Raw genomic sequence first — 18,901 nt, forward strand, 5'->3', positions numbered from 1 at the left:
CATTCAGGCAATGTCAAGGACAGAAGAATATAATCTATAAGTATCCTTAAATGAACCATTCAAGAAAGTTTGGTGAATTAATGCAAGATAAACCCAAATAAAGCTGCATGTACAATTGTTTAAACTTGTGGATGGCCAATTTACATGGATTGTCAAGTATATTGATGTTCCTGGGCATCTTATTTTCTGGATACAATTTACTCTAGCTATATAATCCTGAATATGAGCATCAGCTGGTGTCTACTCTTAAAGTAGACATAAAAGCAACACACGTTATTTAACAAATGGCACTTTATTATAACTTAACAGCTACATATCAACCCACACAGGACAATGTACTGTTTGATTTTCAACTATATGAAAATAAAAATGAATAAAAAGAACATTCTGGCATCAGACTAGCACAAAACAACAGGGACACTCCCCATGTTGGACACATTCTGTAACATTGTGAGATTCCCAATCTATCATACTCGTGAAAGATTCTTTTCCAACGTAAATTCGGAACTGTTCTTGATTGATACAGTTTCCTGGCAAGGACTCTGGATCCATTGCTAGTCTCTTATAATGCAAAGTATGGGTACAGCGTAAAATTTCCAAATCAATGAGAATATGATACGAAGAAAGATCGTTTGTTAACTGTATATTTGTATCACAAATTCAATACTCGCTAATATCAATAAGAGTTTATCTCTGCTAACAAGTAAAGCAAATAAACTAAACAAGAAGAAATAAACTAAACAGTTGTTATCAGCTCCAAAAGCTTCTGTGCCCTATGCTCAATGTATTACAGTATTTAACAATGACATCTCGCCCAATTTTGGGATCTTCATTTAACAAAATACATTACATACTGTGTACATGTAGATAATTATCTCATGCATTCATAAATCAACTTTTAATACAAAAAAATCAATAGATAAGTAATACCGGTATATCCCAAATATTTTCCTAGCTACAGAATATTCATGTATTTTTCAAATAAACTAATATGCATGTATCTACATGTAAATCAAAGATGATAAACTCATTAAAAATATATAAAATAGTTATAAAATAAATATATAATTTCACTAACAACTCTAGGTTGGAGGTTAAAGTTAAGGTAAGGAGGAGCTAATGTGGATACACTGAAAAACAGATTGCTAATACATGATTCATGTACAAAAAAAACAATGTACAAACATCATTGGTCATCTTGAACATATCCGAGATCCAATGATATCCCTCTTAATAAAACTAAATCTAAGTACATGCTTGAATAAACAGGAATTCTTTAAAAGAAATTGGAGCAGATCGAGGGCCGATTTCCCTTCACAACATATTCAAATACATGTACACGTACATGCATGTTCTTAACCATCATCTATTCCAACAGATCTTATTGATATACAAATTAATATACTTACATCCCATTTAGCTTAGATTGATAGTATGATAATTTATGGTAATAATTTGATTGCATTGATAAAATTAATTACCCGGTATATGACTCAGGTTTGGGAATGACCATGGGGATATAATGTCCGATACAACACTAAATGCAGAACTAAATTGCCTGCCTTATAAACCATGGATTATGAATTTGACAATTTAGGTTAAAGCAAACCTTAACTTTGGTACAAATGGTTTGTCTTAAGAAAGAGATTCATTGAACATCCTACATTTCTCCACCTTCAAAACATGTTTTCATATTTGGAAAAACAACTTCATTCAACGAAACATACTGTAGAATTAAGTAAAGCTACAAATTTCAAAGCTAATGGACAACAGAAAACTAGTGACAACTGATTACAAACCTGGTAAGTACCACAAATGACTCAAGAAATCTAAAAGCAAGTCAATTTTTCTTAGTTTCAAATGATTTCTTGTAATACTTACAAGCAGCAATAAATATCATTAAGAAGTACTATACATGTATTGAGACAAGATTTGTTCTTGTCAATCTTGGAATCTATGATTTTCTAATGACTTGTTCTTATCTACCGGTATTTACCGGTACTTAATATATTAAGAGTATAGAATGTTATAACTGTGCCTCTCCACTTTTCTTTTCTCCTAAAGTAACCAACTTCTTGAGGAGGAATGTGACACCTTAATTTTGTAACATGTTTCTCCCACAATACCGGTAGACTACAAAATAGCTCTGCTTTATATCATTAGTCTTGTTAGCTCCTTTAGTTAAATCAACAGTTTGTGATGTGCAACTTGTAGGATCAGTCAGGTTTTTACTTACATCTACCTGTATATTAACATCCACAGAATTTTATCAATTACCTGATACATGTATTTTAGGTATTTCAGACACTGTCTATGTTTAACTTAGTTTTCATTGATAGATGCACAATTTCCTAAGCATCAAATGTCTCAAGAAAACCAATTTGCCCCAGAACTTTTGAGTCTTTTCCGTTACATAGAATAAAGATAACTAATATGATTAAAATGGTAGATAAATTAACAATATATTATTTCTGGGTTATTAGGTCTGCATATATTGAGCTTTTATAATACTGAAACTTAAGAAAAAAAGAAAAAAAATGATATAAGACAACTACAGAAAAGAAATGATCTTGGACTTTGCTTTCACTTACACAGTCATATACCATATGTAAGAGGCACAGTCAAGGAACACATTAAAAGGTTGTACAGGACACAAGATATCAAATAATCACATCAGGGCAGATTCAGAGAATATTATTTTGTAAGCACCCCCAGGTCGAATCATGAATTTTAGGAGGTTTATAATACATTTTGAAATGTGGCAGATAATTAAACGACACTGTCCAATAATACTTTCAAAGCTTAACACGTCACAGGTTGTTCAATATGATTAAATACTGAATGCATGTTCTGTACAACAAAAAATTAGAACTTGATGATTCAGATAAAAGAGATTGCTGAGTGTTAAAATCAATTTTGGACAAAATCCTGAATACAAAGAAAATTCGAAAAGCAATTTCAAAATCCATCTTCACTATTTTCATAATAAAAGTATTTTTCAAGTAATTTTAGGATCATACAACAATGAGTAAAACAATAACAAATAAAAAATGACAATAAAAAATTTCTCACTTTAAAAAAAAAAAACCACAATTAAAACCCATTTTTACAAGAACTTCAATCAAACGCTTTTTTAACAAGCAATGCACCAGGTTTTCCAAACAAAGCATTGATCGCACTGAAAGTATTGGAAATTCTTTAAGGATTCTTAATAAACCCAGATGAAAATTCAATTCAATAGCATTGTATATTTTTACTCTTGTTGATTTTTTTTCTATTTCTGCATACAAATACATGAACAATGTCTCTTTCATGAATGTACATACTTCAATGATTTACACACACACAGACAGACAAACACAGACACACACATGTAAGCAGGTATAATACAGGTTACACATGTAAAACTTTATTTTGCATCACGTTTGTAAACAACTACTCAAGTACAGAGTCCACGGTTTTGCTACGATTGCTCGCAGACCCAGAGAACTGACAGAAGTTGACAGACAGCAGATGATTGACAGATGGACCTTGGTGCCTGGCCTTGTCTGCTAGACTGGAATGGTTTAGATATCACAGACAATTAGTGTTTTCTCTGTTTTCTCCTGTGTTTTTTCTCCTTGTGGAGTTTGGGTGGTTTAAGTGGTTGGAGGTTCTCTAGGAGAAACAAAGAACATGATCAAGTTTTCATCTCTCAATTTTCTGTATTTGTTGTGACCTTGAGGCTTTGGTTCTGTTATAAAAACTCTATTTTATACAGTTGGATTTCATTTTCTTGACCATCAATATTTTAGAAACCATGGATACATTGATGCGAGTTGGAAGTCCCTATCAATATTTTGAATACAAAGATATTTTTTTGGTCCCATTATAAGCTGGACATTACATCGGATCCAACTCCAATCAAAATAAAAGTAGACAAAGGATGAGAATTAATTCACCATAGGAAATCAATTGTCTATGTTTGAAATATGCACATAACCTGACCCACACTTTTCAAGTGAACAAGATATCATTGAGATGGTGACCTTTTCAATTGGCTCTTCTTGTAGCAATTTTAATGGACAATTAGATGTAAAGAAGTTTTTAATTAGCCTAACTGGACCAAGCAGGGGAAAAATTATCTTGGAGGGGGATTTTACACAATGACTGTCAGTGAGGAAATTTGACCTGACCTAAAATGATTTTTAGAAAATGATCAAGGTCACTGTACATCTTCCTCCCAAATGCAGTCTATAGATTAAGTTTGAGCCAAACTTGGCCAAAGAGAGAAATATGAAAGAAATCATTTAGACTCCAAGTGATTCATGTGCCATGTCACCTAAATTTTTAATTTAAACATCTTTACTTTTCTTTATGGGATCATAATTTCAATTTCAATCAATGTTTATTATCACCTGTATTTCTATATATTTATAAATATGTTTCATAATTTTCAATTTGTTGTTTGAAGCAGAACTAGTTGTTCTTTAAAATTCTGTGCTAAACAAAACATTAAATTTTGTAAATCCACACTTTAATACAATTGTTCTAAAGCTTCCTACAGGATGATTTATTTTAAACAAAAGTTCATTCTAGTAATAAAAATGTCAATCAAGTATACACATAAGGCATGCAAAATAAACCACCACATATTAAAAAGCCCTCCACCTACCATTAGTAAACTTAGAGTTGTGGCCCTTTCCCATCATAAACATTATCATCATCATCATTGTAGTCCTGATCTGAAATTAAATCAAACAAATTCACCCCATTACCATTACATTAAAAGTGTCTGTGTACCACTGACAAGAGATGAAGACACATGTACTGAAATCTGTTCAAGAGCAGGATTTTGTCCCCTGGGTCTGGTGAGATTTTGAAGCTATTGATGACACTGAATAATTCAAATATGGCAATTTTCTCTTTATATGTAATACTTTGCTAATTTTCAATCTCATTATGATTTTTTCAAACAGAGTAAAAAAACACCCAGTGCATGTATTCGTGAAATTTGTATCTATAGTTGGATTCAGAGGAATATCTGGCACTTGTCAGCTGTTTACTCATGCAGATGCGTTTCCTTGGTTTATAAGTTACAGGTGACTTTCGATGGCCATTGGACCAAGGAAAAACTTTTGAAGGATCAAAGGTTTCGAGAGATCAAGAGTTCCAGACATCAAGAGTAAATTTGCTCATTTATATAGGGGGAAAAATCAGGACCCTAGACTCACTTTGAGCGATCAAACATCAAGTTATCAAGAGTAACCTGTAACTCAATGACCAACAGATTGTGTGTAGAAAGTTAAAACTATCCCTGTAAGGAATCTTCAGCCTTGTATACACTACTGAAACCTTAACACATAGGACAAGATGAGCTTACAAATGATAAAGATCTTAATGGACCAATGGCCATTAAAACTTACAGGTAATTTTTGAATACGGTATCACTTTAGCAAAAGGAATACACGAGACTGAGATCAAAAGTGAGCTCCTCTTTCTGGCCGGAGGCCTGGTCCAGTACCACTATTTCTAGGGTGTACAAAATCAGTATACCTTTTTCGTCCTTGTCCTCAGCGTTGTCGTCTACTCCGTCTTCAGCAGCTTGAGCAAGTCCTGCATCTTCATGTTGCCCCTGTAGTCAGAGAATCAATCGACGGTAAATCTTCAGAACTCATTCTTTTTATGGTTTCACTCACAGCTATTAAGTAACATTGTACCATACCTGTGACTCCTGTGGGTGGTTGTCCATTTTGCCAATGTTCCGGTCATCACTCCTTGGAACCTTATCCTCCTCATCCGGATTGTGAAGCACAGGTTCTAGGATCTGTGGATGATCCATATTCGGGATCTTAGGCACTGCATCAGGGTCCTCTTTCTTCTCTTCCTTTTTCTCTCTCTCCTGGAAATTTATCATTATGTTATGGCTTATTGTAAGACTGAGAAAAAAAGTCTGAACAATAAATTTATGTGTAAAGAAGAAAAATATTTTTTGTGCAATATATTCTACATTCTGGTACTGTTTATTCATTTAAAATATAGTAAAAATAGAAAAAAAGCTATATGTAATGACATTAAATAATCTTTTAGAATCTTTGAAAGTTGATATAAATATCATATATATATATGGGTTCAAAGGGGAAAATCAGCAAAAAGAGCATGGCTCAAGCAGAAAACTTTTCAAGCAATTATTATCAGCATGTAGTGCAGAGTTTTAACAATTGTTTCCACAAAAACTATCATGCTCAAGCAAACCCGACACAATAAGCAATAGGAAAGTTTCTTTCCAAGCCTCCACATAACATTATCACCGGTAGACCCAAACAACCAACCCTTACCTGAAGCCTGAAACTCAACCTAATGCATTGAAGGTGAATTGGAAGTACATACTTTCATTCATTTCAATTAGAATCACTCCAACCTACCCACTTTAGGAGCGGAAGTCTGTTAAAAACATAAGCTTTATACTTTACTTGTTATATACCAATAAAGAGGATGAGTATTCGAATGAGATTTTTTTGTTTTCAAGAAATTTGAGTTTTGACATAAGAACAGCGTGCACAGTTAATTCTGCATCTGAATCAGGAGTAAACTTTTCAATAAATGTATTAAAAAACAGATAAAACTGAGAGAAAATTACTCAGCAAGACTTAGTTTTTTTTTTACTTCTTCTTATCATGCAAAAATTATCATAAAAACTCTTGACACTCACTCTACACATATTATTATCTTAAAAACAATGAGAGTGCATGCCAATGTTGTGAAACAAAATCAAGTAAAAGAATTCTTTTTTAAACTTTAATACCTGTATATCCTAATACAATAAGAACTACAGTTATACAGTCAATATATCAACATAGGACCACAAGAACTTGTTTACAATGTAATACATTTAAGATACACAGATATGTCACATTGCATAACCATTCAATGTCCCCATTGTAGGCCTTCCAACTGATACTGAATTCTGCTGAGATGTGGTAGATACTATCGCAGAATGCATGAAACGGACTACTATGTGCTTGAAATTTTCAAAAATGAAATATAACATTCTCTTAAGCTGACATGTTTTCAGGACAGATAAATATCTGTTTCCTTCCTGACATAACAATGAACATTTGCAAAACTGACTATATTCAAGAACTTAACAAATCTGACAATTGTTTTACTAGGAAGAAAACGTAACATTTTGTTGGGTTTTTAGGGTGTAAATGAAGTTTTGTGCATCTCTTATGATTAGATCTTTTCAACTTAATAAAACAGTACGAGATTTTTATGGGGCCCATTTACTTCAAGCACAAAGTATAGCATAGAAGAACCCTAAAATTTCATTTGATGAAAATAAGGAAAGGAGGGGTTTAAGCATAATTAAGATTCAAGAAGAAATTACTCTAGCATCTGTTGAAGAGTTATCGGTTTAATTTTAATTCATGGTAATCAAATTTAAACAAATGTGCTTCAGGTTAATAGTGTTAATCACTTTGTACTGTACAAACCTTAGAAAAGTATCTACTAAGCTTAAAACATTGTGCAATCTGTTATGAACAAGTTATTGTTCAAACATTTATTGTTAAATCCCTAGCTGAAGTTGAAAGGCCTACCCAACCATACTGTGATATTCATTCCTATTGGTAATTATTAAGGAATAAAATCCCAAAACAATATTAAGTCCTTAAGATGATAATATATCCACTAAACGATAATAGAAAACAATGCCAATTGTCGGCTATTGTCCCAACACAAACCTACATAAAGTAAATATATAAATATATATATTCTAATGTATAAATATACTCACAAGGATGGAAAGACGAGAACCCCTTCAACAAGGGAAGATTATCAAGAGATCATAATACACACAAATTTGAATGTTGGGCCCATAAGAAACGCTTCATGAGCTTTAAAGTCAGTTTTTTTAATCCCATACACTTTTGAGTCATATTCATTTTCAGTTAACATCAAACTTGATTTCTAAATACTTTTTGAGTGCATGCCAACACTCTTTTCCAATTTTCATAGCACATGGTTTATTACATACATTGCTAGGCATGAAAACAGTGAATTGAGATTAGTAATTAAGAGTACTGTAAATTCCTAATTAAAAGCGAGGAATTAATATTCGCGTAAAATAGCGAGAATCACATCTCACGGATTTTAAAACCTCGCCCTTATATTTCGAACGCATGTAAACCATAATAAATAATGATAAAAACTCAGTGTTCGCGATTTAATATTCACGCAATTTGATGAAAAACAGTTAGATAGCGGAATTAAGTACTCGCGTAAAATAAGGAATCTACAGTACTGTGGTTTCATTAATATTCGTGGGAATCAATTTTCTTGGATAAAGTGAAAATCACAGTTTCAAGGATGTGTAAATTCGTGGCCAATGACCCGAATAATAATAGAAATTGAAATTAAATTAGAAATTAAAAGAAATTGCAATTCAATGAACATTTAATTTCGTGGATTAACTTAACAATGATCCACGAAAATTGGTAAAAAAAAAATTGATGAAACCACAGTTTTGGGTATGTATACACTTCTTCACTGGTATCAACTAACTGCCCCCTTCCCTCCCCAAAATAAAATGTTCTTATTTTCTACAATGTATAGCAGTGATATATATATATGTATGCATAAAATTTTACATAATTAAAATTATATGATAATTTTAAATATAAAGTAAACTATTGCTAATACTTAAGGCAAATTATTGGCTCAACACATTGAAGATACTGTAAATAAAAAAAATATTAGCACTATCAAATAAAACAATTATACAAACTATCAATACAAAAGTCAAACCCCAAAAATATGAACAGATCTATAATAACCTCCATCCATTGGTTTTTTTTTTTTATTTAAGCTCACTGCAATAGTCTTTCTCTACAGCTATTTACAGAATGACTAGCATCTCACTGAGAATCAAATTCATAATCAATGTCACATATGGTAATTAACATCTAACAATGATTAAATCTCATTATTAATAATTTCTTTCACAAAAGTATGGAAGACATTTTTTCCTTCGTTTTTGCTTAAAAGTATTTTACTACAGTGTATATAATTATACATATACCGGTAGTATAAGAAGCAAGTACCTGTTACTTAACGGTTCATTAGCTAATTTAATTAACTTACTTAATCAAATTATTACAAATCATTGGAATTCACTTGCAATATATCTGTCAATCACATTCGGGAATACACAGATACTCCAGCATCACCTATTACAATAAATACCTGGCGATCCACACTTATCAGGATTAACATTCAGGTAAATGCACATTTTATGTGAATGCACTGAATAGATACACCACTATATATAAGTACATAGTTTAAGATAAAAAGATATCCCACAAAAAATGTTAATAGATATTTTTTTAAATCAGATTTTTTTTTCATCACACAACTCTGGGAGGTTGTAAGTTCTGTTCCTTTTTAGAATCCTGAATACCTTTACCATTATCTCCACCTGGAAGCAGAATATTCATATTCTCCTCCACATTCCCTGGCCTTTCCACTTTTTCATTGGGAGGAGCCACTTGTAAAACAGGGTCCCCTAGCTTTGGTTTCACATTTTTACTATCAGATATTTTTTCATCCTTTTTATGCTCGCCATATTTTACTTCTTCCACATCCAACACTTCAGGTGGTTTAATATTTGGATGCTCCTCTAAATCTTTGCGTTGTTCCACCGCGGCCTGGTTTATTGGACTTCCTGTGCTTTCCTGTACCTTCTCGTGCTAAAGAGGATTTATACAACATACCATGTAACTTCTGCTTAGTAAGTATCCATGCACATAAATACAGCATCAGTAGTTAGTTACAAGCTGTGTTAAGACGCATTCCAATACAAAGATATGGATATTTCTGCAATACACAACTCTCAATACACAAAGGCAAAAAATAAGGAGAAACATGCAGAAGTTTACAGATGAAAGTTACCCTGAAGGTACACATTACAACAGTAGATTCTTTTCATTCACTGTATTTCCTTTTAAATGTAGGTACATGTATTAAAAAAGAAGACATTTTTTTTGTTTTTAACAGTAGATAATACATTACTTACTAAGAACTGAAATGCAAAATTTGACTTATCAAATTTGCAATGTCTAACCCCTTTTCAGTTCATGCAATAAGACCAAATTTGAATACATACTTGCTTTTATGTAAATGCAAAGAAAAAGTGCAACTGCAGAAATAACCACAAAAGTGTATAATTGGGTACAGATATCTTGCTAAATATAGATACTTCAGTAAGTATAAAATAATTTCAAATATACAAATCATGCAGCAAATAAGTGCAAAAAGTTCCACACAGGCTTTTAAGAAAGATCCTTAAAGTGAACAATCATACATATGATATCTAATCAAACCTCCCCATCCCCCTCGTGTCAAGAATACTGAAGGTTGAATTACATTTTCCATACTTAACATATACATGTACTATTGGATTACTTTTAGATTTCTCATATGTTCAATCAGATATACATAAGATGAAAGTCCAAAGCTTTTGAATAAAACTTAAGGAAAAAGGAAGATGCAAAATACATTTATATATTTTATATATAATGACAATACAAAACATTAACTCTCCCCCTCTGCTTTGTGTAAGAGAACAGGGAGTCATCATACAAGGCTCTGGATGTCTATACAATACTGGTCTGTTACTCTTTGTTCCACTCCCAGTGTGTTAGTCAGAAGGAGTTGAGGGCCTTACCTGTTCTGGGTCCCTCTCCTTGTCGTCCATTTTGGGCGGGGCCATCTGATGTTGCTGCTGGTGGTGCTCCATCAGTTTCTCTTTCTCCGCAGCATTCACTGCAAAACAGGTTGTATTGTTACTGACTTCATTCCTTGTACTGGTTTACATAATCATACCTCATAATTGTAACACAAATCAATAACCAGCGTTTATGTAATTATACAGATCACCACATTTCAAGATGTTTAAAGTCATAAAGATGATAAAAGTCCATTACATGACCAACGAAGAAATTTTCTAAATAAGAGAAAAATGACACGAATCCTGAATTTTATCATTTATGTAGAACCCCTCCCTACCCTACCCCAGTCTGTCCTACTTAATACCCAGATTGTCTGTTAAATGCCATGGAGAGTTAAACCAAAGATTTTCAAAGTATTAGTATTTTTCTATCTTTAACCAATAAAGCTTAACTCTAGTACCAGTACCCCTTCACACCAGATTTATGAATTTTTTTTTTTATAAATGCCCCTATGTTTATCATAACTTTAAGAAGATTTAAATTCCAAAAAGCTCCCCCCCCCCCCATCCAAAAAAAAAAGATATTAAATAAATAACATACAATACTTTAACAGTAAAGAATATGAAAAGAATAGGAAAAGTTAATTGACCCAAATTGACAACTAACATTATGAATATATAATTCGCTTGCATAAGAATTAAAAAACCACTGAAGTTAAACACCTACTTGTATCAACATTGCCTCCTGCCTGCTGTTGGTTGGCATTTATTGGCTGCTGTTGATTGCCCTGCAGAAAAAAAAGCAATTTAGACTATATGTAGAAAACCAGATTATCCTCTCACAAGAGGCCCACAGGCCAACTTGCACATTTTTAAATGGGACACCTTATAAATGCAGAATTGCTAACATTTCTTTTAACAACACTTGAAAATTATTTTTAATCTATATGAAAAAGTTTATAGGTAGCAGTAAATTAAGCACACATGTGTAATATAGTTTATCAGACACTATCATACTAATCAGAAAGAAAAAGCTTATGCCAAAGGTAGCTTTATCAACTTATCATTTTTTGCAATCATAATATACAGTCATGTAGATACTTCAAATGCCTGAAATTCTTCAATGAATTTTGAAAAATCCATAATTTTAAAGGTTTTAGGCGAATTAATAGAGAAACTCATGTTGTGGTGTAGGGAAAGCCTGAACTATAATAAATAGTTTTATATTCATCTTAATTTGAAACTTAAAATGCAATGATTCATGATGAAAACTTTTGATTTAATTGCTTTACAGCAAAACATGCATCTTACTTTCACCTATACTTCATGCATCTGATAACATAATATATCTAAATACAATATGTTAAAGAAAAGCATGCAAAAGCTGCTAAACACCTCACTGCGAAAGAGTTGTCTTTTCAATTTAATTTGTAATTGGTCTTTTTTATTACATCAGTGTTAAGACTGGGCATTAAAGCTTAACAATGAACAAAGAATACACACCAAACTCTGCTGGTCTAAAAACTTCAATGCTACATCTCTGTGTTGGTTATTTGGGGGGAGGTTCTGACCAATCTGATTAAAATTCTGGTTCTGTATTACATGGTTTCCTCCAACTCCCTGATTAGCTGAATTAATTGGCTGACCCATTGCATGATTGACTAAATTTTGCTGAGCAACTCCCTGATTGGCTACATTTTGCTGAGCAACTCCCTGATTGGCTACATTTTGCTGTAGGTTGGCCATTTGTTGCTGGTGAACTAGTTGGTTCTGCTGGACAGCTTGCTGTAACTGAATCACTCTTTGTTGTGACTCCTGAAGCTGAGCTTGAAATTGTTGCTGAAAAGTGGTGACAACAGAAAAGGTTGTGCACTCATGTGAACTGAACACTGCACATCAAATCGAACAATGTTAGTATAATAACACCCCCCCCCCCCCAAAAAAAAAAAAATAAAAAAATATAAAAATAAATAAATCTGCCTCCTCATAGTTAAGTAAAGATAAAAGACATTTTTGATGAGTTCAAAATTGGCTTTCAAGAAGTCTTTTACCTGATTGTGTCTAATATATGTAATAGTAGATTATGTTCAGTGGGTATGCACTTAAGAAATGTACATGTTAAATTTTTTGGGGCATCAAATCTTCAAACATTTCAACTAACCACTTTCAAAAATTAATTCAGGATGACTTTTGATTTAATACAAATTAATTTTCAATTTTGGTTACCCCTAGTAGAAAAAAAAAGAAAAAAAGAAGAGTTCAAGTAGACCCTTTGCAGAATAGAAGAAATGAAAAGATCCCAACGAGGGATAACCTGCAGATAAAATGTGTTCTTCTTGCTAGGCATTAGCATCTTAGTAAATTTGATACCTACACATTTTAAAACACAGTTAAAGTACATGTTACAAATTCCCTTGCAAAATCAAATTTCTAAAAGCAAAAATTTGGCAGAGAAAGAGAGTTGTTAGCCAAACACAGATTATTTTGAACTGTAAGAAATGATTAAAGGAGAAAGATAGGATATAAATATTGTTATATGGCTGATTTCATACTAGATACATAACCATTATACCTGGTAATGTTATATTCACAGACATAAAATGGACATGCAAATGTGATATAACTAAGACAATAGTTTTATATCAGGAACTTTTTAAATTTTTTTCCCAACCTTTTTACAATTCTCATAAATACTTAATGATTTCAAAAAAATCATAACTTGCATAAACAGTGAAATGTTTCAATTAACGGTTCATACCTGTCAACAACAACCCCCCCCCCCCCCCCTCAACAAGGGAGAGGTTAGGGTAGTGATGGTGTGTTTTAAGGGGGATCTTGTTAAGTAGGAGGTTTTTAAAATTGCAAATTACAGCCTTCCAAAACTTGTACAATAATAAAACCTGCAGTCTCCCCTCCCCTCTCCTCTCCTGTCTTGATTAGGACTTAAAGGGTTGACAGGTATAAGCAGTGAAAAAAATTGAAGCAGGTGAAGAATTTCTTAACATAATACAGTTAATATTTTTGTCCTTTAGTAAACTCATCTGGTTAAATGCAAAATAAAAATTAAAAGGTGGCCCAAACTAACGTCAACATCTACTAAGCAAAAACTCCGCTTCATCAAATTGTACCAATTCAACTTACCTGCGAACTCTGTAGTTGGCTATTCAACCTTTGTATCTGCTCTTCAAGATTTCCTTTCTCTCTTTTCACATTGGCAACTTCATCTGTGAATTATCATTGAAAAGTTATTACTAATAGGGTAATAGGAACACAAATCATCTTTGGCCATGTAATTTGTGCATTATTTTACCTTTCAGATTAGAGATCTCTAATTCTTTTTCCTGCTTAAGCCGCTCATATTCCTGCGTTCGCTGTAAATCTGCAGACTGTCGATCTTCCGCTTCTTTCTCCTTCTCCCTTTGAATTTTTGTCAATTCTGCCTCAAGATCTTGATGCTGGGCCTAAACACAAGAAATATTATTCTTTAATCACTTTTACTACCAGTAATAGCACATTATTACTATAAAGGTTTGTGTATAACATGCACCTGTGAAGAAACGTATGTATGTCGCATATTGTCTTTATCAAGTCGTACAAATGGTCAGTGTTTTTAACAGTGACAATGTAAAGCAATAACATTTACATGCATAACTTGGCACAAAGTAAACAAGTTAAATTTAATCATAATAATTGCTAATCTTCCTGACTTAAGGTCGGTAGCGGGTTTAAAATTTTGCGCCCTCTGCGCAGGGTATTGCGCATTACTGTTGTAAAACACAAATCTAAAGTAAAATGTTCAATGATACAGGTTATCATGTAACGTTTTTATTTCAGAAAAATTTACTTATCAAAAAATTATTTTAAGTGAAATGAATGGTTAGAATAATGTCAGAAGAATTTTAATTTTTTCGCCTCTTCTTCAAAATCGTTATTTTCGTCGGAGTCAACGTCTAAGGATGACGTCAGTTGAGACTCTGATGTAACAGTTGACAAAATTAACGTCGCTCATTTTCTATTACAGCGTCAATAATTAAAATCAAAACTATAATTTGCAAAATAAAAACATATATGCGACCCTTCTAAGTTCTGTGTGAGTGGAAATGTATTTTTTCTTCTAATACAAATAGAATTAAATTTGATTCGCAAACATCCTTTTGTTTTATACAATTCTATAATGTAAAATGGCTGGCACGGCACGTTTATAGGATCAAAATATGAGGACGGATAGCCTAAAAACCATCCAGTCAATTTCGTTTTAATTTGGCAAAAAGTTTACTTATACCTTAACCTTCCATCGCTAAAAATTTAAAGAAAATCGTATGTTTGTAATTTTTTAAATATGAAACTGAAAATGAAAACCCCCATTTTCCTGTATAATCCTATATAAAATGTCGGTGATGAATCGGACATACGACCAAAATTTGAGTGCGACAAACAGATAAACTATCAGGTCAATTTACTTTATATTTTGCACATAGTTTACTCATAAGTTAACATTTCACTATAAAAAATTTAAAGGAAATCGTATGTTTGAAACATTCTCCCCCGAGACTTCTTAAGAACCCCCAGTGAAGTCACGAGACAGCTGCATGCTTCTGACACCAGAAATCATTAAACAAACATTGACCATGCCCCGAGTCAACAGGTGGCTGGTTACGTAATGGCGAATACACTGGCACTAACTTGTCTGATGCAAGGAATAGTGGTCAGAGTGGATAAATATTTTAATACATGGAAATAAAATTAAGAATAAGGTATTTCTGACAAAATAAGTTCAGTTTACACTCATACAGTATGTATAACACGCGATATCGGCAATCAATCGAGACTTTACAGTACAAATTTGTTTGTGATGTGATGAAGCAAGCTAATGGCATTGATAAGTCCGTAAAACTGAATATGGCTCCTCTTTTTAAAGAGATTACAGTTGAAAGAGGATACAAAGTTACATCGTAACAGCTCTCAGAGGTTTTTGGTCACACAATGTGTTGTATCATCATCTTTAAAGTTTAACTTTACCTGTAACATTTTATGCTGTTGTTGTTGAGACTGAAGTCTTCTGTCATACTCTTTCTACAACACAATATTTAAACAATTAGTGCATTGTTATTGACAGCATACAATTTTTAAATGAATCTAAAATGTGTGTTTGGTAGTTCAATCCATTCGCTATTTTTTGTTTTATATTTAAAATAAGATCCAAGGTCTGCTATCTTTATATTTTTGCTCCAATAGAATTAAAGATGTCAACCTTTTTGCAAGGTGTGTTTTTTGCTACATGTATTTGGACTACTTCAGTGAGTGAAAGGTTTGTCCTCGGGATATGTACTTTCGAGTAAATTTTATGAAAGTAAACCCCTTCTGATGTTTTGTCTAATTATGTAGAAAGAAAACAAACCTTTTCCCTATCACAATTCTGGCGATGGTCTTCTGCCTCGGTGAGTGTATCTACAAAACAAAGTTTACACTTTTTACATTGCAGTGCAGCAGTCACTCAACAACAATCTTTATCATCAAATGCTTGATTCCATCGAACATTCCTAAAAGTTTTTAAACTGACTTATCATACTGGCTCAAGAGCCTACTGTTATATGACACAAAATGTACCTTAATACCGCTAAGTAACATATTAACTATAAAGTAAAGTTTCCTAGGCAAAGTTTGAAAACACATCAATAAATAAATCAGAGTAAATGTCATTTAACAACCCTTCAATCCCTAACCTCTAACTAATACATTTATTGTATGATCAGATGGTGAGGGATCAGAAGATCAGAAGATATGAATAAAGATTCATTCCTCCAAGAAAAATGATGCTTCCTGATCACCCTCACCATCATTAATGAATTGAGTATAATACATGTACTGAACAACATACAATTATTCAAAATTAATTATGCGCAATAGTGTTTCCAACTCTATAACAACAAAAAAATGTTGTGAATGTTTGTCTTTTTATGTTAATTTCTCTTTTATATGTGATATAGTGTATATGAGTGATCAACCTAAATGAAAATACGAAACATTCGGACAAATTTGGAAAAAAGATGTGTTGGCATCAGGAGTTGTTTCATCGCCACATGGGCCCCTGGAATTGGATTTTCAAATCGCCCAAATGAAAACTTAATCGCAAATGGCGAGTGGGCGACTGTTAATTTCAAAACCTGAACAAGACAAATTATTTAATTTCAATCATAACTACTTTATACAGGGAAATTTTTGCCCCATTTTATTTTCGCCCCTTTCGCCTTTGTTGTCAGCAAGCGAACTTAGGACTGGACAAATTCCAATGTCTCAAATATTTCTCTAAAAACACAACTGTGTCTGGGTGAATTCAAGTTAGGGCGAAACTGTTTGCAAGTGTAGAAGGGCGAAAATAACCCTGTATACAGTATTGGTGATCTTCCTAATCCTGACCTTTTTATTTTTTTACCAAAAAACATAAGACAAGTGAACGCTTTACCGAATATTGATACCACTCGACAAGTACTGCAAGGAAATTAAGTCAACAGGTGCTCGATTACGTAATGGGGCATAAACTGGCGAGAATTTCCTGGTCTGAGGAATAAAGATGGATAGTTTGGATTGATTAAAGAATTACCAAGTGTGGCATGAAACTAAATAGGAATCGAAAGTAAAGAGTTCGAGGAATGAGGCCATGTCATTTTTTAAATAAAATCGATCTTTTTGGAAGCAAAAAAAAATTGTTTATATGCAACTTCCGGGATGCATAACATTTCAATCTTTTTCTAAACATCCGTGCAGAAAAATCGACACATAGAATTTTTTAAACGAGTGTATTATTATGAAGAAAACATGTCTGAGTACTAGCCCCGGTGGTAAACATGATGCGCTTTTTCAGAAAAACGCAATCCGCGATGAACGAAAATGAATCCCATTTCTTAGGTAAAACAGGTATACCATTTGGGCATTTAACCACCAAATGGGACTCAAACCACTTAACGGGGAATTAAGTCCGAAATATCCGACGTTTAAAAAATGACTTTACTACTCACTCATATCGCTTTAATGGGTTTGTTTACTCTACAAACCGTCTGTTCAACACATTTTTATCGAACTGTCTGGTGAGATTTGAGTCACGTGACTTGTTATCTCAAAAGACAGCGAAAATACGGTTGACTGTAATTGTGTGCTTCTATTATCAAAATACGGAGTCATATTTAATTTTGAGCGATATGAGTGAGTAGTAAAGTCATTTTTTTATTGTTAAGTTGTGAGTTAAATATATGATACGATTCACAATTATTTAAAATCGGGCCAAGAATGCCGCCTCCAGTTGGAGGCGGCGAAATTTCCAGTTTTCGTAATGGCACCGGTTCTGACGTTTTCCTGGCAAGTAAATATCAAAATCGTTAAAAAAGCCAGAAAAACGTCAGATATTTCGGACTACGGGGGGTTGTGCCCAACCTGTTTATTAAGCATAATGGGAGGCACTATAGCTCCTAGGTTGTCCAATGTCCATCCGAATTTCTTCAGAGCGGGAGCAACAGACCTGCAATTTTTCTCTTTTTTTTAATTACAGACACTGTCTGTTGCACTGATCTTTGTAGATTAATCAAATTAAAATCATATTTTGAATACAAAACATTTTGTCAGTCCTTTTCAAATATATATAAACTTGCAAACACTTTCCACTCCAGGTGTTTATATCTACGACATTCCCATTTAGCTCTACGCATTTTTCATCCTTCACAATAATGAAGTTACCTTGCAGCTTGCTTGACAACTTCTCTTGTTCTTTGCGTATCCTCTCTCCAACTTGCCTTGAAGTTTGAAGCTTTTCCGAGGTTTCATGGTATTTGTACATCGTGTACAGCCATCCCAGCACAATTAAAGCTATGAAAACTGTTTTAATGGCACCTGTATTTCGTGTCATTGTTCCTTGCATCTGATGCGATTAATTTCACCTAGGACCGCGGTGACACGTTACCTCCTGTATGCATCAAAACAAATATGGCGACGTGTCAAAATATTGAATTGTGGGAAGTTTTTACCTGTTTGCAAGGTAATTTTTTTTTAAAATACACATAAACAGAAGAGAAACAAATGCGCTGTAAAATTTACACGTGTTAAAGAAATTAAATACCTAATTACAATTGCAATACTTTAAATGAGTTGCAGATAACATCAAGAAAACGCAGTAACTCTTACGATGACTTATTCTATTTTTTT

At 33.0% G+C, this 18,901-nt stretch overlaps 1 protein-coding gene across 3 annotated transcripts; it reads right to left on the minus strand.

Annotated features, from left to right (window-relative positions):
• Positions 1-273: 273 nt before the first annotated feature.
• Positions 274-18,901, minus strand: LOC128187083 (Golgi integral membrane protein 4-like). 3 transcript variants are annotated; one of them, XM_052857199.1, is made up of 12 exons: positions 18,437-18,802; positions 16,107-16,156; positions 15,728-15,781; positions 14,019-14,169; positions 13,850-13,932; positions 12,212-12,547; positions 11,436-11,496; positions 10,706-10,803; positions 5,705-5,881; positions 5,536-5,614; positions 4,655-4,724; positions 274-3,657 (listed from the first exon to the last, which is right to left on the minus strand). In XM_052857199.1, the coding sequence occupies exons 1-11, from the start codon at positions 18,615-18,617 to the stop codon at positions 4,666-4,668; spliced, it is 1,329 nt and encodes a 442-aa protein (XP_052713159.1). In that variant the 5' UTR covers positions 18,618-18,802; the 3' UTR covers positions 274-3,657; positions 4,655-4,665. The 3 variants fall into 3 exon arrangements, with proteins under 3 accessions (XP_052713159.1, XP_052713158.1, XP_052713157.1); XM_052857198.1 differs by lacking the exon at positions 4,655-4,724 and having other exon boundaries at positions 18,437-18,803; XM_052857197.1 differs by lacking the exons at positions 274-3,657; positions 4,655-4,724; positions 5,536-5,614; positions 5,705-5,881 and adding exons at positions 6,764-9,728; positions 18,816-18,901 and having other exon boundaries at positions 18,437-18,662.

This window comes from Crassostrea angulata, chromosome 6 (genome assembly GCF_025612915.1).
Source record: "Crassostrea angulata isolate pt1a10 chromosome 6, ASM2561291v2, whole genome shotgun sequence".
Lineage (NCBI taxonomy): Eukaryota > Metazoa > Mollusca > Bivalvia > Ostreida > Ostreidae > Magallana > Magallana angulata.